This window comes from Schistosoma mansoni, chromosome W (assembly GCF_000237925.1).
Source record: "Schistosoma mansoni strain Puerto Rico chromosome W, complete genome".
In the NCBI taxonomy this organism is placed as follows: Eukaryota; Metazoa; Platyhelminthes; class Trematoda; order Strigeidida; family Schistosomatidae; genus Schistosoma; species Schistosoma mansoni.
The window spans coordinates 34,552,029-34,574,886 of NC_031502.1; the positions used below are offsets into that span (position 1 = coordinate 34,552,029).

At 34.6% G+C, this 22,858-nt stretch overlaps 1 protein-coding gene across 1 annotated transcript; it reads left to right on the forward strand.

Annotated features, from left to right (window-relative positions):
• Nucleotides 1–60: 60 nt before the first annotated feature.
• On the forward strand, nt 61–22,590 carry Smp_157760 (putative prion interactor pint1; the record flags this gene model as incomplete). Its single annotated transcript, XM_018789472.1, has 7 exons — nt 61–114; nt 2,484–2,600; nt 9,967–10,026; nt 10,525–10,616; nt 19,181–19,253; nt 20,833–20,929; nt 22,508–22,590. The coding sequence occupies 7 exons, from the start codon at nt 61–63 to the stop codon at nt 22,588–22,590; spliced, it is 576 nt and encodes a 191-aa protein (XP_018654912.1).
• Between the last annotated feature and the right edge of the window lie 268 nt (nt 22,591–22,858).

Sequence of the window (22,858 nt, forward strand, 5' to 3'; positions counted from 1 at the left end):
AAAATTTTCAACTCTATCCGTAATGGACAAATGAAAAATGTACAGAAATTTGCCTACTTTATGGTTTTGGATTTCGAAGCGACTTGTGAACAAGATAGAAAACTTCCAGTTGCTGTATGACAATAATTCATTTTTCTGCCATTGTTAATTTTTGTATTTTTCTGTATATTTTACATTGATTGAGTTGTATATTTAAGAAATCATGTATGTTTACCTAATAGGATGTCAGTCAGTTGAGCTTAGATACATTACATTGTGGAATCGATTTTAGCTTTTTTCAACTCATTAGTATCATCTGTTGTCATATCAGTTTTGCAACAGATTCACGTAGTATATATATATATATATATATATATATATATTATTATTATTATTATTATTATTATTATTATTAGCTTTATTCAATATTATATTATTTGGTACAAAATCGAATTCTCAACATAAAGTATTTCAACATGTTTACGTTTCTTATTTCTTCGTTGCTCCTGATGATAAACATTCAGTGATCGCCAGTTGGATGTCAGCAGTTCAGTCAATCGACATATGAATAATGTATATTCTTTTTGCTGCATGTTCCCAGCAAACACGACATCTCTGATTAGGCCTTTTGTAACCTTTACAGAGAAAGGTTGTACAGTTTTCAGAAACGCACCGGAATAGGTTGTGTGCTTAATAGCCATAATGATGTATTAAAACAAACAATATTAGATAACTTGTTGAAATATATAGATGACAGGAACAGGTAGCCCTGATGTTTAAGCAGGCCGCCCGTAGGCGGCCTCATATATATATATATATATATATATATATATATATATATATATACTTGTTCATTTTCATTTTCGATGTTTTCCTCAACAAATGAACAAGATTAATGCAAATTTAATCTAAATTAATTTCGCATTTGTTTGACAGTTCAATCATTGTCTCTTTTCATCATATTTATTGTAATTAACTGTAATAGCTAATGTTTAACAGATAGTTACGTGTTTAAATCGTGAAGTATTAATACTTCCTATTGAACATCTGAAGAGATATCTTGAAGAGGTTTCGCTTATTTTCTAAAACTGTACTTTCTGATAACTTTCTGCTAGATTTACTTTACTCCTATATATCTGACTAGATATTTTTAGTAAATACAGGCAACTGAATCCTTTTTAAAAATCTCATGCACTCACTTTGTTCAATATTATATACGCAAAATTGCTTGAAAAGAAAGCGGAGTTTTTGTTATTAGTTGGCATCGGTTAAACTGTGTGTTAACAGTAAGAGGTTACTGGAAGGTTGTTTCACATTAAAGTCATTCATCGTGTCTGTCGATTGCGTACTATTTTGACCGTCATGTTTCAAGCTCTTGCATACAGTATTGAAACAACTTGTACACAGTAACTCCTTTATTTTAAAAAAAGTGTAACAGCAAGCGAATAACTTCTCCAAAGCGTTTGGTCAAATGAATTTATTTGGTCTTTTTCAGCTTAAAGACAGCAGTGTATTTTACATGATTGCTATTGCATATCCTACTTGTGTATGCCGCGCTCCAGGAGCGTATGTTGATACGCTACCTCCGACATCTTCATTACAAGACAATTCAACTCAGAATGTCTTCATATATTCTTTATACATTAGTTGATAAGTTTTATTACATAATATTAGAAATGACCAAAATCTTATCAATTTTTATGTAGTCACTACCCTCTTCCTCAGATTATAGACAAAAACTGGGTCTTATAGCCAAACCACTTAATCTACAAGTTAGTGGGTGACTTAAAATACCAATTCTCTTAAATCTACACTTTGGAATCATGTTCGTTTTTCTGTCAATAATTTGTGTATGGGCGTATTATCTTACTGAGTGAGGCCTATTCTTCCTGATTAGTATTCTTATCTTGATGTAGGTTCATTCAGGTGTTTAAGCTAACAATTCGGCCCCCTGGACGATTATCAATCAGCTACATGATATCAATCCATTCGATCTATCGATCAGCTCATTTTATTCATTCATTTCAGCACTTTTGAACTCATATTTCTCCATAATACTTTCTAGACAGTCTATGTCTCTTTTTAATCTTAATGTGTGATGTCTTTCATACTCCGTATAGTGTCAAGTTTGTGTTCAAACAAATAATCATTTTTTTAGCCAAATAAATTTCACGAACCATACAAATTTTATTAATCCAGATGCTTTTAAGTAGATGATCAAAACAACGGTTGAACTTCGTTTGGACTTATGATTCTACAATTCATATTCCAACTTTTCAACTATAGATTAACACTTTTATGAATATGACTAGTTTGTAATTAAATCAATGTTTTCGGTATTATCGTTTCTCAACTCTGGTCTATCAATATAAGTGCTATGTGTAGCATGAAATATTCACAGATTCTGGCAAAATATTTCAATTATAATTTTTTGACGTTGGAATTATTTGGATTTTGTCTTCACTCTCATATTTGAAAAATATCTTTTTTCTTCATGCTTTTAGGAAATTATCGAATTCCCCGTTCTCATGATAAATGCTTCTACATTGCAAACTGAAGCTGTTTTCCATCGCTATGTTCGTCCTACTATTAATCCAGTATTAAGTGATTTTTGTACAGAAGTAAGTAGACTTTGAAAAACTTGCTTTTTTTCCTTGATAAACTGATAAGTGTATACACCTCGATAAATTGAAGAAAGTGTAGTGTAGGAATGTATATCTCATATGAAATACTGACTGATGAGTCACTCATAATGACCTCTGTTACTTTAGTTAGTTAACTAATTAAGACATTCAGTCAATACAGTTTCTTACAACGCTCCAAGCTGGCCTCAGCCTTCTTTTTTTTATCTCATACATTGGATTAATAACGACTCGGTTAAAGGTATTGCAATATTGAAAGATTGGTAATAAATAATTTATTCATTATTTAACAATAAGCAGTTTGATATAGTCAGCACTTCATTTAAAGATAACTGGATATCTAAAGAATTGTTATAAATTGAAAGAAATTTCACCACTTTCAGACGAATTTCTTCCTTTTCTTATTTTCAAATCCAAGTTAGATACTTATACTGGCCTAAAACATTGCATACTATCATCTTATTATACAGGTTGTATAATTTATTAAGTTGTTGTTCATGTGTTTTTCATCAAACGTCTAAAAATTATTTTATACACCATAAGTCAATGTGTATTTTGTGACAATCTTTTGCATTTTTACTATGAGACTGTTATTACAATCATATATAATATAATTTGTCTATAAATTTAATTAATGTAAAAATTCGTTTCCAAGGTGATCATTTTCTCCATCTATATAACTTTCCGAAAATATCTATTAGATTACAGATAATTCGTTATCTATTTATTTATTTATTTAATCACATATATATTGGTACAAAGGGCACCGGATACATATGCGCCACACAAAATAATGAGAATGGGAGAAGGAAGAAGATGCGTATATATAAAAAAAGGAAAAAAAGAAAAGGAGAAGAGTGATGATGGGGGGAACTGAAATGTACAACCAGAAGAGCTCTCTCAGTTAGGAAAGTTATAGCCACTCTTTATGAAGAAAGTAGAAGAAGGTTACAGCAGAATCGCCACTGGCTTCTATTCTGAGCCATATCTGATAACGTCTCTAGCCACTGTGTTGCACCATCTCTCGGACCCCAGCCAGGGAGTCGTGAAGGACCAACAGAAACTAGCCCTTTGCAGCTTTCTTTCATACCACGACACCATGTCATACACTGACCTCCTCTCCGCTTTTTCCAACCAGTCCCAGAGTCGGCAAATAATGCACGACGTGGAATTCTCTGGGATGACATTCGTAAAACATATCCAAGCCACCGAAGTCGGTGTTTCAAGATGGTGACACCAATTGAATTATCGTCTCTGCGCCCGAACACACGATGCCGAACCTCTGCATTACTAACATGGTGTTGCCACTGAATGTCAGCAATCCTTCGGAGACAACGATGATCGGACTTAGAGTCGTCTAACATCCTCAACTCGGAGAGGCCAGATTTCACAAACATAAAACAAAACTGCTCTCACCGACGCGTTGTAGATCCGACCTTTTACAGCCAGACTAACATCACGAAGGCGCCAAAGATGGCCCAGATTGGCATAAGCCGCTCTGGCTTTCATTATAGGCTAATTGATATCATCACTCACACCACCACCAGCACTTATGTAGCTACCTAGATACACGAACTTCTCAACTACTTCAATCTGCTCACCATCTAGGGTGAGTACAGGATGAGAATCCTGCCAGTCTTGTAGGAGTACCTTGCACTTGGAGGGTGCAAAGCACATGCCGTACCTGCGGACACTGATTGCCAACTGATTAAGTGCGGATTGCATGCCTTGGGCATTATCGCACAGTAAGACAATATCATCCGCATACTCAAGGTCGAGAAGTCGTTCTCCAGGCAGCAGATCCACACCGCCATTACTTACATCCATCAGAGCTGTTTCTGGGATGTCGTCGATGGCAAAGTTGAAGAGGAATGGTGAGATTGGGCAACCCTGCCTAACCCCACTGCTCGAATGGAACAATGGAGAAAGGTGATTGTATGCCCTCACTCTGCCTGAGGTGTTCGTATACAGGGCCTTTAATATGGTAATGAACTTCCCAGGCACACCCTTCTTCAATAGACAATCCCAGAGAACAGTCCTGTCCAACGAATCGAAGGCCGCCCTGATATCAAGAAACACTACGATTGTTGACCTGCGATAAGTATGATGGTGTTCTAACATTTGGCGGAGGGTGAAGATGTGATCAATGCATCCTCGACCAGAACGAAAACCAGCCTGCTCCTCGCGAGTCAATCGTTCTCGGGTTTTAAACAACCTACGAAGAATGATAGAAGCCAATAGTTTGGACGTAATCGGAAGTAGACTTATCCCCCGATAGTTGTTACAGGAACAACGTGAACCCTTTTTAAAGATAGGGACGACTATCGACTCATTCCATGATGTTGGAACACTTTCTTCCTCCCAAACCTTTGCAAACAATGCAGTCAGTTCCTTAGCCAGAAAGTCACCACCATCTTTAAAAAGAGCCGGAGGTAAGTCATCTGGGCCCCGTGATTTGTAGCGCTTCAAGAGTTGGAGTTCCTTGCGGACTTCCGCCTCGTTTGGTGGATCAGTCGTCACCGGCCATGAGGGGCAGGACAAACTGGTTGATGTTGCCGGAGCAGCAGGCTAGTTGAACTGCCCTTCGAAAAATTCCGCCCATCGTCCAAGACGTCGAGAGATGTTAGTGATTGGCATCCCGTCATCCTCGTAGATTGTTTCACTCACACCAGACTTCTTGCTGCCAGTGGCTCGGATGAGTTGGAAGAGCTTCCGGCAGTTACCAGATGCAGCTGCTGCTTCCATCTCATTAGCACGCTCCGACCACCAGGCTTCTCGGTCCTTACGCAAGCTTTGCCCAATTTCATTACGTAACAGCCTTCGTTTGTGGTCAAACTCACGGTCACCCGGAGTAGACCGACGGGCTTCGATCAGTTGTAAGGAGCCAGAAGAAACCCAATGCTTGTAAGCGGGATGTTTCACGAAGCCGCAAGCGGCTTTACTCGCCATTTTCATGGCGTCGTGAAGATGCAACCAATGCTCATCTATACTTTTCGGTGGGATGGTAGCTAGCCTAGAAGCTAGCTCCGCTCGATACTTACTTGCAACAGAAGTTGCAGCCAGTTTACTAACGTCGATCCGTTGATGGCGGTCAATCCTTCGGCCACTGAAAAGTAAGGTGAGATTGGCGCAGACCAGGGCATGATCAGACTCCAGATAGGTACTCCAAAAAGAGCGGCAGTCTTGTACACAACCACGCCAGTGGTAGCTGATCGCGATGTGATCGATCTGAGTCCAGGCTTGGGATGCAGAGGGAGGACGCCAGGTGGCACACCGGCGATGACTGTGCCGGAAGTTAGTGCTGGCCAGAAACAGGTTGTGGTCTGTGCAAAGTTGCAGCAAACGGTCCCCGTTATCTGTCCTGCGATCAATAAGTCCCCATCGGCCACCTAAACGACTCTCTTCTGTGCCTAGACGCCCGACCTGTGCATTCGAGTCTCCGGCTAGTACTACAATATCTGTCGAACGCGCTTTCTGGAGAAGGACTGTTAACTGATGGTAAAACTCATCCTTGATTGCATCCGGGCTGCAATCTGTCGGGGCATAGGCGGAGATGACGAAAAGACACTGTTTCTCACGCCGGTTTCTTCTCACTTTGATGGAACTTTCTAATCTAACAGCACATAACCGACTGTTAATGGGGATCCAATCAATTAGTGCTGCCTCAGCCCTAGCGCTTAGTGCAACACCAACGCCAGCAAGACCAGACGAAGATGCCACAGAGTCCCCGGATAAGCGCACGTGAAACAAGCTTTTCGAAGCGACAGATGGAGAGCGAATTTGTAGTACCTCATTAGAGTCTTGAATACGGGTCTCGGATAGACAGCAAACATCAACATTAAGACTTTCTAAAGACATAGCCAGCCCCATCTGTTGTCCGATCTGCATTAGTGTGCGAACGTTGAAGGAAGCCAGCTTGAACGGCGTACGTGGTTTCAGAAAGACTACTTCAGTATTCATAATCGGTGGAAGCATTCACTTTCAACCAGACAGTGACTGGAGATCGTTTAGATAGGACAGATTTTCCACCAAGAGCGAGCTGCTGCATAAGTTGAAAAGTAAGGTTACACAAATTGGGGATAAAAGGGGGTGAATTAGCGATATGGTAAATAATAATAATAATAGCGATAATAATAATAATAGTAATAGTGCAAATTGTTTTGTTTCTAGTATGAACGAGAATATAATTATCAGTTGAATGTTCCATTTCATTTATTTGCGAGAGGGCTGTGATACTTCCCGGGTGCCCAAACCGAAGCAGGTGGTTTTTTTAGGGGGCCACACCCCGAGCCTTTGACCTAGAGGTCTAACCCACAAGTCAATGGAACATCGTGAGGAGATGCAGTCCTATGGTAGCTGGTGACCAATAACTGGTTCATTTGCCATTTGTTCCTTCAGGATACGGGAGCCCATGTGCACCATTGGTTTGGAATCAGGGTTTTCCAACTCCCCTAGGTGGACTTTCCGTGTCCACCAACCCGGTTATAGCGCCGGACATTCGCTTTTCGTCCTCTCACTTTCGCAAACAACACCCCCGCCACGAGAAGGCAGTGAGTAGGACTTCCCTGGCAGGGGCTATATACGCGTGGCGATGTGAGAGCATTTCGAGAGGGAGAGCGAACTCTCCCCACTCTCGGCCGTACCAGGGCATTTGGGGGCAGATAATTCGTTAGGAGCTCTATACTTGAACACCTAATCGACTGTAATCATTCTGCGGATCCACAGTCTGATTTTAAGGTTGTTTACATAATTCATTCAAATCTACCTAGATATCTTCGTATCCAACTCCTAAAAATAGCCGAAGCTCTTACCATCCATGAGCTTAAACTAGAACTATGCGTACAAAAGTAGTACGTCTTATTGTCATCGTTACCATTACCTTAATATTATTATTATCATTCTGTTATTATTATTATTATTATTATTATTATTATTATTATTATTACTCCATTTCCCCTTTACTTATAGCTTATATTCTCATTATGTTATTCATGAATACTCATTTATTTTTACACCTCTATGACATTTTATGACTTTTAATTATTGTAACAAAAATATTTTATTTATTTTAATCATCTTATTATATTCACTAAATCTATTGTATTGCTCGTATTACGTAATCTAGTATTATAATCTTTCTATTGCGTCATCTTGGTTATTAGTGATCATATTTCCTCACGGAATTAGTACTTTAAGAAAACATTTTCATATATATATATACGATTGTACAGTTTGATAATAAATTCGTTGAAAAGAGATCCCTTCGCTGAACTTCGTGTTTTTTTAATTTTAATGTTTAAATGGGAATTATATGCCAATTCGTTTTTTAATGTTAAGTAATTTATATTCTTGATTGCTACATTTAATTATTAATTTAAAGATTTACAATATTCAATTATAATGTAATTATTTTAAATTATCAATTCAATGTACATTTTTGACAAAGTCATACTTCTACATAATTTTACATTAGCAAATATATGTCGTACATTATTGATCGTATTATAATAAAAATCATTCAAGTAATATATCAATCAAATTTATTGATTATTTAAATTCTTATCATTTTTTTAACATTTATTTTCAAAAAACAAAATTTTTTTTGAATCAATACTATCACTAAATAAATAGAATTTTCAGAAGGGGGTTTTGTGGAGATGTTTTAGTAATTTTATATAGTTGAGATCATGAGTCAATTGAAGCTAGACCACCATGGAAAACCTGGAAGCACTTGACCGCCGTTTTGTCCTATTTTGGGACTCCTCAGCAGTGCGCATCCACGATCTCGCGAGACTCGAACCCATGACCTACCAGTCTCGCGCGCGAGCACTTAACCCATAGACCACTGAGCCGGTATCTGATGGTGTTAATGTCTAACTTCAGCCAATCCACGAAATTTAGCAACCATTCACCAATGTCTTCAGTGAGTTACTATCTCACAACAGACCTTATTTATTTATTTAAACACATAAATATTGGTACAAGGAAGCACCAGATACATATATGCCTCACAAATCTCATTTGATTTGTGTTAGGGCTTTGATACTGCCCGGGTGCCTAAGCCGAAGCATGTGGTTTTCTTAGGGGGCCACACCCCGAGCCTTTGACATAAAGGTCTAGTCCACAAGTCAGTGGAGCATCGTGAGGAGATGCAACACAACAGACCTGGTTGAACTCCACTGGTCACTGCTTCTCACTAGAATTCCAGGAAATACCTCATGGATCCAGTCACTAGTGAGCATATGATCATTATGAGAAAAGGGTTTTGTGGAGATTTTGGAAATTCCTATAGATGAGATCATTAGTCAATTGGAGCTAGACCACCGTAGAAAACCTGGAAGCACTGGACCGCCGTTTCGTCCTATTGTGGGACTCCTCAGCAGTTCTAATGAGAATCAGTGGAGTTCAACCAGGTGTGTTGGGAGATATCAACTCACTGAAGACATTAGTGAATAGTTGCTCAAATAGAATTTTCATTATTTTTCATTGCAATAGATAATTTTTTTAAACAATAATTCAACTTATTTTATCAAAATTTAGTTTAACAAAATAACAATACAGATGAGAAACTTGCATACTGATTAAATAAAGATAAATAATTAATTATAAATTGACTTTATTTAAAGTGTTATAAGTAACATGTTTCAAAGTTCATTGTGATGATACGTGTATACTCATTCTTTATTGTTTTGTGACAATGATTATATATTTTTTAAGTTTTGGATTTAACTTATTAGGTTAGATTTTTTTCTCTATGTCAAACACTAATTATAATTATTTAAAAATAATTCCTCTTTCATGTCTCATATCAACTCAGCACCCAAATTCCTCCTTCCAGCCATAGGAATATGGTAAAGCCTAGAAGGCCCTTCTGGAGAAGAGTGCTACACCGAAGCACGGCACAACTACTGGGGCGGGATAACTGTTTTTGCACTGCTTACGCACAACCATTACATAACACTCTCATTCTTTTTTGTTTTTGAGCAGACTCATTTTTTTTTACCAACCTTTTGAACCCTCAATAGTTATGCAATGACTCTTTGTAGCATTCGTAATCGTTTGCGGGTATAGGTATAATGGTTGATTAGGCCGATCTCCCCCACCCACATTACCGCTCACCTTAGTACATGGGATGGTTTCCATGATCCAGGAGGCACGACAAAAACGTGTGAGTCAGATTTCGCCTCCCAAATACTGTGAAACTATTCGATCAAATTTAGACGAAAGTTCTTATATACTAATTGTAATCAGTTGTCAGGATTTATTTTCATATTTTTCCATAAATTATAAATATAGTTATTCAAAGTAGAAATATAATTATTTTTTTTTAAATTTCACTTCACAGCTTACTGGTATAATACAATCCATGGTAGACGATCAACCGGATTTACCGACTGTACTCAAAGTAAGCAGATGTAAATATTAATCTATTTTATATATAAATATATTTCTATCTTTAAGACATAATTAGTCAGTAGGTTATATTTTTATCTTGTCAAAAAATAAAGTGATCTAATGTTTGGTCATATCATAATGATTTTTGTAATTTACCAATATTTTACTATTATTCATATACCTGTGATTAATTTCAAAGTCTGCATCGTAGTTGAAAAAACTACTAGTTGCTAGGATACACTGAGAACTGTTTTCCTGTAGTTTTGAATTCCTGAGTAGTATGCACGCACGACTTCACTGTTAATCGAAACCTTGACCTTCAAATCACTGACTTGGCATCCAATGATTTATATGTTAGTTGCAATCAATTCGCAATACTCCTTAATGGTATTGATGATATTTGTGGTTGTATTACTCAGATCAGTTCGTAATGTAAACTATGAGATTCAACAATTTCTTCAACACCTTATAATATGAATAATCAATTAATCATTTCTTTTTTTTTCAGATTTTTAATTCATTTTTAGATGCGAATAATTTAAATACTATTCCTTATCAATTTGCTTTTGTGACGTGTGGTGATTGCGATTTAAAAACAATGTAAGCGTCATAACGTCCTTTTGGTAAATTGTCATAAGACATTTCATATAATATTAAAATGTAATATTTTAAATCTAAAAATTTCTATACTGATAAATCAAACAACTAGAAACAGTAAAGACGGAATTTATTTATGTTGTTAATTCAATAAATACACTAAGTCACATGAAAGTTTCAATGGAACTTGGGAAATACTTTCAGGGAATTTGTAAAATCTTAACGGCTGTTATAGAAATAGTACACTTAGAAATACAGTTCTTTCAAAGTGGATCATGTTCTCCAGGGGGGTCTTTGAAGACTGCAAGAATAGTACAAAGTTTTGAACTGATTAAATGAATTTAAAAAAAATTGAGCTCACTATTTCAGCTAAACGTTTGGTGTTCAGAAAAATTTCTTAAAACTTCAAGTGATATCACGAAAAGAGTAAACGGAAGATATATACATCTGTAGCTACAAATAAGAAGTAGTTTAAAGGACCTAACATTGATTAACTTCAAGTTTCTTAATACAAATTTTTTATTATCTCAGTTTGTGTATTTATCTGACTATCTTTGTACATATCACCTAGAATTTTATTTACCTTTTTATATGATGTTTAATACCTGTAAATCAATGTGTAGTTTTACTAAATAGGTAGGTTTTTTCAAACTGCATATTCGATGGGTTGATTTATTTTTCACTAACAAGTTATGTATTCCTAATTTGTATGCCTCTTCTATATCTCTTCACTACTTCATTTTTTTTATTCTTGTTACCCATACTTATTTTGGTGCCCGAGTTGTACCAATACAGTTAGGCTTTCGTGGAATTTCAGATAATACACCAGGTAGTCTGCAATTGATTACCGAAACTTGTGATCGTTCATTTGTTACTACAAATGGTATTTAATATTATTTTCTCCATATGTACCTTTATCCTCTACGTGGTCATTGGTCGTATTCTGTTATCACTCCCATAGCTAATAGACAGATCGACCGACTGAATCAACAACCTTGTGGGGATGTCTTCTGTAAAATAAAAGGAAACAACATAACATATTCACATTGGCAATTAATAATAGAAGAATATGATCAAATAAAATTTTCAGTGTATGAAAAACAGATTTTTATTGATTTACAAACGGATAATTCTTGACGTCAATACAATTGCCGCTTCATTTCTATGTTCAGTTATAGCTAGTAAAATCACTTAAACTGATGGTTAAACTCCTATCACCAATTGCCAAAACTTGGTAAATATTATGTCATTTTTATCTGTTATCTACTCCCTAACTTTTAAATTAAGAATCAATCTACTATGTTTCCTAAATTCTGTCAGGTGTTGCGTTCAAAAGTATAGTTTTGTAGTGAACGAATGCTCAGGGCAGGAGAGACCAATTTATTATTATTTAATGCAAAATTACGGAGTTATTTCACAAAATATGAAAACCATGCATTAAATACATAATTTGCACATCTTCCATTAGTTGTTCTTTACATGCTTCATGATTCTTTCAATTCTGTTGTTATTTTAATTACTTTCTTTTCCCTTTCTATTCTCTTCAACTGGATCTTCTATAGACATGCATTCTACTTCTGATTGGTGTTACGTACTACTTATATCTGTCAGCATACGTAGCATACATCAAAGTTCTATCTACTTGTGCTCGTCAGGGCTGTCCACTCTCTCTATTCTTGTTTAACTTTGTCGTTGACATGCTTTTAGAAATAACACTTTCATCTAAATTTCCAGGAGTTGAACGTTTATCGTGAGACTCAATTGTTGACTTAGAATACACCGATGACATGGTTCTATTTGATGAAGACGCTGACAAAATGCAGTCTCCCGACCACCATAAGCAACAATGCAGGCATGTTCGGGATGCGATTCTCTCCCTCGAAATGCAAAATGTTGCTTCAGGATTGGGTTGCATCGACACCTGAACTAATGATAGGGAGTGAACTAGTTGAGCGTGTTGAGCGCTTGACTTATCTTGGGAGTCTCAACAGCCCTTGTGGTCTGGTGTGTGACGAAATCTCAGCGCGGATACAGAAGGCTGGTCTAGCTTTCGCCAACTCGCGTCATTTATGGCGTAGGCGAGATATCCGTCTGGCAACCAAAGGACTGGTTTACTGCGCAACAGTTCGTTCACTCCTCCTTTATGGCAGTGAAACATGGCCGATAAAAGTAGAGGATATTCGTAGGCTACTAGTATTCAATCATAGGTGTCTTCGAATCATTGCTCGTATATCCTGGGACCACTGAGTAAGTAATGCAGTTGTTAGGAAACGGGTACTAGGTTAGGATGGCAAATCGATTAATGAAGTAGTGAAACTTCAGTTGAGATGACCTGGAACATGTGTTACGTATGTCCAAACCACCTACTGCCCCGACGTGCAATGTTTTATGGTGTAGGAGTAAGTTGGAAGAAATCTAGGAGCGGCCAGACCAAAACGTGGCACAAATCCATGAAGTCACTGATAAGTGAACTGAGCCATGTTGGTAGGTGTAGACTACATGGTTGGGATTCGCGAAATGATAGCGTTTGATGGTTAGAGACCTTGAATGACATGGCTCAGAATCGTTTGCTGCTCATATGTCATCCAAACTCTAGTACCTAAATATGCGATTAATAAATGAAATAAATAATTATTTATTCTGTATAACTGTCTATTAATTTTTTTACCTACTATCAGTCAATATTTAATGTATCAACAATTAGCTACTATAAATTTCTAATGAAAATAGTTATTCATTAATTTGATTTCCGTGATTATAGATTATGTTATTGTTTACAAATCTGACAGGATTGTTACTTACATTATTCTTTTTCCTTTTTAATTTTTATTGCTTGCCTAGGCCTGTTATCTCTTGTGGAGCGTAAGCCTCTGACCAGGAATTTCTAACTAACTCTGTCCTATTCTTTCTATACATTCGTAAAACTAATGTCTGTAATAAGATATCTTAGAAAATCCACATCATAATGTATAATCCGTTGACTTTTCATAGTAATTAGCACTCCGTTATATCATTCAAATGTTAAATAATTTAAACACTATCTTTCATTGTAAGCAAAGATGGATAATGGCTAGCAGTGGAATCTAGGACGCGCGTTTCGTCCTATTTGGGACTCATCAGCTGGATGTACGTGCATCTCAGAGTTGATTTTCACTCTAGGACTCGAACATCTAATTAGCCTAATATTTTAATTTATTCTTGTATATTAGTGTAAAGACTGATGAAGATCTAAATTGGAACAATATTGTTCTTATTTGTGTTGTCCCAAATCACTTTAATTTGTCACGGTAAAATCCTTAATTAGTTCATGGTTTTGTAATGTGATATTCATATATCTTTGATGAAGGTTATTCAACCTTGAATGTGTGTGTATTAACTGTCCGCTGATAAAATGACATTTAGTCAGAATCTGAGACATTTCGATTTACTGGTCTTACATAACACCGGTTAATGTTATTCGTAGTCAAACTAGTAAATCTAATGGTCACGATCAGTTTGTGGTGTTTAAAAATTAGAATTAACCCATTTGCCAGTGATTTCAGTATGAGAGGTAATGATGGAGTTTGAACCAAGAACCTAGATGGATGTTTCGATTGTTGATAATTACCAATCTGTAGGTGTAATCGGTTCTAACCTAAATTATTCTGGTTATGATTTCATTTCATAAGGCAATGAATCACATAAGTACTTTTTATGTAATTCTATTGTATACTAATAATTTTGAGCTATTGAGTCCCAGTAAAATATTTTTATCTTAATATTAAAATCCATACAAAAAGCTTTCTTAATTGATACTTGCTGAACCGAAACCAAATCGTATATATTACGTGCTCTGCTTGAATACGGCTAATATGGTTAACGGCTTCGTTATTCAAACGTATGGAACTCACAGTCGCAAAAAAAGAGACAGAAGAAGTGTATATTGAGCAAGTGTACGAAATGTAAAGGAACATAGGTGTATTGATAGTTTTTGGATATAGATTATAACTTTATTATAATCCAGCCAATCCAGAAGTAAGATGTTTGTACAACTGATCAGTCACAACATGTCATGTTGATATTCTAGGAATATCTATCTGGTTGTGATCGGAATCTCTTCGACTCCTTTAGAGTCTCTGAAGGCTATGTTGCGCTTTCTGGGAGCCATCTCAACGGTCTATTTGTTTTCTTTCAAAATTAACAAATTCGTGCAAACTTTGATGTTTATCTAGGTTCGTTTTCTAATAGAAATAATCATTTCTGTTTTTAAAACTTGTGACTTTGTGATAGAATCTTTTTGCGATGCCAATTTGAGGTCATTCAAGTACACTAGAACACTTTTATTGAATGGCGAACTAGACCAATGCCAACTGTCACCTTGCTTACCAATTAACTAACATACTATATATATCGACTCATTAAATTACCACCCTAGTTCATTGATTATTAAACACTTTCTATCGGTTGATGGTTCAAATAAATTTGTATAGTTTTACTATTGATTTATTGTTAAAAAGATATCTAGAACACCATAGATACGAAATTCTAGTCAGAAAATATGACGACGATGATGATAATCATAGTGATGACAAAATTCAGTTGAAAAAAGCCAATCAATAGCACTAATGCAATATTTCCGTATATGGGGATATGGATTCATGCATTCATTGTATTTTATTTATTAAATAATTGATAATTATGCAAAATGTGTTTTAGATTTAGTAACCTTAATTATTTAATCAGCTCATAAATATATGTTTATTATCAGTATAGGGTTGTGGAGATCGCTGAGTTTTAATTGAGATCATGAATCGATCAATATTAAACCACTATTGAAAACCTGGAATCACTAGACGGGCGTTTCGTCTTAGTATGGAACTCATTAGCAGTTCTCATTTAATAAATGATCGCTGCTTAGAAGAGTACAATTTTCATTTGAAATTCTATTCTAAACATCTAAAGTTTTCCACGTCTGTTTGTTATGAATAAGTTAGTGTTGCATATCTCATGATGCTGGATGAAGAAAGCAAACATAATGAAAGATTTAGCTTAAAATTAAATCTCAAGTGTTAATTACAGTTATTTGCCGCACTCACTCACTGAATGAGCGAAAATATGGGACACTTCACATTTACTTGACTCTAAAAGGAGACAAGATGACCTCAGTCATAGAGAAATTTGAGTTACTGGTATATCGTTATTAATACGGGATTTTGATATTAAACTGTTATAATATGCTTGAGTAATATAATGCTGATTGAGTAATGTATACTATATTTATTGTATTATGCTATAGAAATTTTAATACGTTCTTGTTCTTTCTAATTATGAAACAATCTAAAATTATCTTGATTAGTATTCTTGTATTACTGATATTTATTGATGACGGTCATTAAAAGAAAAGCTTAGCTGAAGAGGAATTCATACTGGTAACTTCTTAGCAGTCATCAGCGTGACAGTTTATTATTAACCAGCTCTTAGCCACTGGTTGTTGAGTTTAATCGACGTGTAAAAGAAGGAATACACAACTGTAATAAATACTGAATCAGTAAAAAATGTTTTAGTGAATTCATCAATTTTACTTCTTATTAGTGGTACGGTTTTTGACTATCTCATCATTCTTATTACAAACTTTATGAATGACTGAATAAAAATTGAACATTCAAATCAAACAATACCAGTTTGACACATTTTCGAAATTGCATACTTTATGTTTAACCTCATTCATACTATAGGATATTGATATTTAGGATAGTTGGTTGATAAGATATTCACTTATTTTTAACCTAACTCAGCAAATTTAAATACACACTTTTCTGTCTTATCCTTAATTGTTCTCGATTGAGTGACATTTGTTTATTTCGTAAACTTATTTAAGCCTAAGCACTTTACTGTAAAGTATTAAGATATGATTATTAAAACCCATATTATATTAAATCAATAGCAATGGAAGAAAAGTATTTCAAGTTAAAAATTATGTTCTTGTATTTCGGTATTTAACTGCATTTTTAGTTTTTTCTCTCATTCAATGAATATCAAGGTTAATAAACCTAAACACACATTGGATAAAAGATTAGTTTACGACATCTGACATATTAGATTTATGTATTAGTTCACGCTCTTTTAAAGACAGGTATTTAATTTCGATATTGTAATAAGAAGACGAAGATTATCAGAACTATGTGATGATGTATTAGCGCAATACATTTCGAACAATCTGACCACATATATACTTGTTAAGAACATTTAAATATAAAAAATAAAAGGTCAACTAGACCTTTAATTTTTATATATAAATGTTCTTAACAAGTATATATGTGAACAGGTATTTAAGTTATTTACAGAAGTTTATATCTTGTTTGATTGTAAAGTGTCTGATATCACTGATCAGTCTCAAGTATTTTTAATCTCATGGTTTAAGTAAAGACAAAGAGTGTATACACCTACGCCATTGTGATCGATTCTGAGCCATGCCACCCAGAGCCTACAACCATTTGTTACGATAGTCACACGGACTCCAATCAAGTAGTTTGCATTTACCAACATGGCTCAGACTAGAAGTTAGTGACTTCAAGCACTGGTGCCACATTTTGGTTTGGCCGCCCCTAACTCTCTTCCAAACATCGTGGTAATCAGTGTTCAGGTATACGTGAAAAAATCAAACTGGGAATAGTATATTTCAATTCCTTATAAACGTTTATGAAAGTTAGATCTTAATACATAAATAACCTTGTATTTCGTATGTTGTGTTTCTATGATAAAAATAAACTTTCCCGAACATGTATTTAAAAAACAGTTGACGTGACATTATGTCTGCTACTCCGTTACTAATTCAACCATTCAGGTTGAACTTGGAATATATTTCATAAAAACTACAAACTGAGCGAAAAAAATTTTCCCCATTCAGCTCATCAATTGTCCTTTAAATTAATATATAAGCTTTATCATTGAATATGGATTCAATACTGGACTTTTTGCTGAGGCATACCCTTTCGGTCGTGGAGGTGGGAAAAGTTTATAACGTGTACTAATTGTACTAGATCAATTAGATTAATGATGAGACAACCTGATTGTTGACTGATGTGGACAAAGTGGTCGAATGAATCTCTTTTGAATACATAATTCTGCTTTCATTGAATTGATTCTGGTTACTTATGGTGTCTGGTGAAGGTGTCATCGTGTGCCTTTCAATAATTCATTCTTAGGTTAGCATATAGCCGATAAAGCTTCTTCTATCATGGTACTATGTCAATTGTCTGTCAGATGGGAAAGAATGGCGCAGTTTATAGACTTATTGACACCTTAGTCTAATTACCTCTGCACATGTTCTCTAACACGTAAGGATAACGCTCTCTGAGTGCAGCCTATGTTACCAGCTCCTCTAGAGCAGTTTAACTGATAAACTTATATTGACAAACCCATTATTGCTACCTTATATTTGATTTGCTGCATCATCATTGGGCCAGGTGGGGAATTGATATGCAATTTATTGAAAATGAAATTCGCGTTAATGGATGTGTGAGAATATTCTTCAATACATCACCTTTGAAACGAAGTCTTAGTTAGAGTGTTTTCTTCTCAACCATAACAGTCTGTAGCTTGTTTTCCAGTTCAGTCATTTATTTATTTGCTCAATTTATAAATTATTCTTTTTGTAGTAGAGTTTCCTTTGATTCAAAGTATATTCGTTAGGACATATTGTAAACTTCATCCACTTTTCCTTTCATAGAGATCTATACTAACTCTCCCCTATGACACATTCTGAATTATACATTGATCTTTTTTTATTACAAATTACCCTATCGCCAAAATAACCACGACACTATATTCCAATTGATACTATTTTACTTAAGATTTTTTTTATTTATTATTGCCACCCATCATCTTTAGACATTAACTATTGTTTTATTCCTTGTTGCGTGATCTTTTCAATTTAACTAGTGATCTATATTGTTAGTATTAAAATTTATTCGTGTCATCCACTGTTTTCACTTTATATTACTGATTATGTTAACCATATCATTCATAAAACGTAGCACAATATTCATGCGTTTATAACCATAAAGGCTAAAAAAAGATATCAAATATGATTGTTCGTTGGTAAATTAAAGGTCTTTATAATTTTCCGTGAGAATTTTTTTCAAATAACCACAATATTCAGTTTGTAAATGATTACACTTTAAATGGTGATAAAGAGAGCATGTAGGCTGATATCTTGAATATTCATAGAAATTTGTATTATCTCTTTGTAGATATTCATTTCCTAACTTTCAGCAGTCTTAGTTGAGATTTATACATTTTTAGAGGATTTCCCTGGTTTGGCTTTCTTTTTGTTACAAATTCTTATGTGTCCGGCTAGTAGCTTAAAGTGAAATCGTATATGAGCGCTTCATCTCATTTGGAACTAGTTAGCTGAATACATCATTATCCCATTCGTAGTGTCAGCACTGCGATTCAAACCTACTACCTTCCTATTTTCGATGTTCTGTCAATGTTACTATTTGTACTCCCACACTTTATGTGCTTTACTTATTTATTAAAACGCAACAAAACGGTGAATCGAATACCTTTTTATCGGTTCTACTTAGGTTACCAAGGCAATGCAAGGCTCTAGGTATAGATGTTCCTGACTACTTCAAACAATGGATAAATTTAAAACAGGTTAGTTTATTCCAGTAACAATGCACAATTATTCTTTATTCTATTAAATCTTTAAACCGATAAACCATAGTGATTATGATCTCTTTATTCAATATTATATCCTTGATTACAGTTCAGTATGTAATGTTACGTTAACTTCCTATTTTATATACGTTATGGGAATTTAAAATACATTAAGATATTTTTCAACCGTGATTATTAGCCAGTGATCTCCATCCACGAATGTTTGTGACCAGTTTTGCTGTCATTACATCCTTTTTGATTCCCTAAAATGTTTTAGTCTCTATTTGTTTTCCCAAAAGAAGAAAATAAACCAACTGTTGTGGTAGTTTTAATTAAATTTTACATCAGTCAACTTTGAGATAGGTTGTTAACGTAAAAACTCACATATACACTAGATTATCATAAAAGAATACATACATTTGTTACTTTTTCTGTTCTGGTTAACAAAACACAAATCTCTACTTATTTGGTATTATTTCCAGAAGTTCTCATAACTCTAAGGTCCCATGCAACAATATCGAGCATTACTACTAAATTGTAATATTCTTCTTTTCGCATTTTACGGAATAAAAGTAATTTCAAAATTACCTGATTTTATCTGTATAAGATGTGATAAAATCTCGTAGACTTAGAAAAGTGGGTAGTATTTTTTTCAAAAAACACGTGGATCAAACTTGTCAATATGATCACTTCGTATTCTTTACATACGAAATAGTGCCATGTAAAATATAAAAATTTACTGATTACTTTACATATTATAAAGCACTTTGTCTGCAGGTGTATTTTTTTGAGCACATTTTCAACTAACCTATCAAACTGGAGTCTTGGAGTAGTTATGATCAAATAAAGTTAAACTCAGTCATTAAGAATTTTTACGTTTCTCGGAGATAAGTTAATACCATTAGTACAAAAGCAGAGATAAGATAGTACTTTAGTTAAGTAGATAATATGGAAAATTACATTATGCATAACAAAATCAACAGTAACGTAAGGTTCAATAAGATAAAAGTAATGGAAGATAGTCATGGTTATATAAGAGTACAACTTTATTATTGATAATTAAGTACAGACGAATCGGACCAAGTCTGATTGGCAGTTGTTTATATTAATATTTTTGACTATGAATAACATGTAATCAATAAGTGCGTCCTTGCATTATTTCGATTCTGAAGATAGATTATCCAAATACACCTCATTAATCAGTAAGAGTACACTTTAGTCGTCCCTAAATCATACTTATTCTGTGATGACTACGAACGTAACTATGCAAGAGAAATTGTAATGATATAGCTAGCTTAAAATTTCATTAGTTAGCCACAGTTTCAGATGTTTTAATGTCTATGACTTTAATCCAGTTGACCGTTGTAGTTGTAAATAGATTAGTACCGAAAATGTAAACCCGTCTCATGGGTGGGTTTATCAGTAAATAAATATTAAATGCTATTTACATTTGTAGAGCTGGAAAGTCGGATCGAGTTTTGTTTTGTTTTTTATCATTTTATTTGCAACATCTTTTCACATAATGTATGGAAATATGATAGTTTATGAACTGCTTGATGACTTTTTGGTTTTACAGGTATATTGCAATGTTATGGGTCAATTTCCATTCGGTATGATGTCCATGCTGTCGGGACTAAATATAAAGCACACTGGTCGTCATCACAGTGGTATTGGTAATGCATAGTATTGTCATTATTATGCTTATTTTTACCCACTTCGTAGTCTTAGGAACTATTTTAATCTATAGAAACTTCTTTTCAGGAAATATCTGTTGACGAACTGGTTGGATTAGCAATCCCTGATCGTATGTTACGTCCTTATTCAAGATTCGCTGTCAGATCCGAATTATATTGACTTTAACAGTATAGGGTTGTGGAGATTATTGAGTTTCATTGAGATCATGAATTTTAGACCACCAATGAAAACCCGGAAGCACTGGAAAGCCGTCTCATCCTAGTATGAAACTCTTCATCGGTGCGCACGCGGGACTCGAACGCTTAACTTTTAGACCACTGAGCCAGCATTTAACGGTGTTTACTTCTAATTTCAATCAAGCCGCGATATTTTGCGACAGTTTATGTTGACTTTATTTTGAAGTGGATTTGTTGAAAATAATTCTTTATTCATAATATGTGTACATATAAGCGATGTCATCCGTATTGTTGGCTCGTACTAAACTTTTATCTTAAAAATCAATTCATAGCAGTTATTTGGTATTGTTGAATTCTCAGCAGCTCTTTAAAAAAGCCTATTCATGAAACTTAGATTATTATTATTAAATTCACCGCGATCTTTATCTTGATTCGGCTGTTGTTCTCATACTATTTTACTGTCACATGATTAAAAAAAGTCATGCAACTTTGCGAATCATTGTTTCTATTAGTGGATTAGTAGTTGATAGACGTAAACCCCATAATATTTCTCAGAATTTCCTTTAAATAAAGGCTAAAGAATGTCATTCAATCAAACTCAATAAAGGATTTTGCAGATCTCATCCAGTAGGTTTATACCTACTGATTCGGTTCAACATAACCGTTAATGAATTCGCAAATTGATAATACATCTTTATTCGGCCGCTCTTAGGCTTCTGACTGTCACTCATTTGATGACTGCATAATAGATCAACAATGATATCTGCAATTAAATATATGCAAACCGCGTTTGTGTTGCACTACCATAGTCCATCTCTCCTAGCTATAGGCTAATTCAAAGTAGACTTTTAAGTATTATATCTTAGTAGGTATTTATTCACAGTCCAAATATTTATTTCAATATCTTTGTTCACAGGAGTTAAACTAAAAAGAATTCTGAAAATTAGTGCTCGTTTTATCAAGCTATTACGAAGTGCTTAAATTATCCGTTGCTGATATTAAGGATTAAATTTGAATCAGCCTTCGTTGACATCACCATATTCTGTATATATTGCTTCGATATAGCCATTTTGTTACAAGTCATTTCGATCAAGTGGATCGTGGCTAGAAGTTATTGGCTATCTAGGCTCAATAGCTTAGTAGGTATAGAACTGGTCATTTAAAGCGAAAGATACTGTGTTCGAGCCCCAATATTAACATCCGTACTGAGATACAGGCACATCCAACTAAATAGTCAAAGGCAAGACGAAAGTAATGTCCTGGATTCGATTGCTAGCCATAGTTTATTTATTCTACATAACTCGATGCTTATTTAGCTATATTTGATATTATTTACTTGTTCGCATTTTATTGTTAATCTTTTCGTGATTTCATCCTTAGATGATTGTCATAATATCGCAAATATTTTACGTGAATTAATTCGATGTGGTGCTACTCTAGATGTTACTGGAAACATAAAATAATATATTTTGTTTAAACATATGTTGATTGGTAAGCAGTTCATTTTTTTCTATCAGAGAATGTATATATTCCGTCTTACATGAATTATTCCATATTAAAACCTCTGATAAGACAACTTACCATAATCAGTCCAAAAATTTGAGTTCAATCAATAACAATATTTTGATTTGAAACCAAAATATAAACTTAAAATGCAAATAAAAATACTAAAAGTAATAAATTTACATTTAAGTATAGGACAAAGTATTATTGTTACACAAAAGGTATACG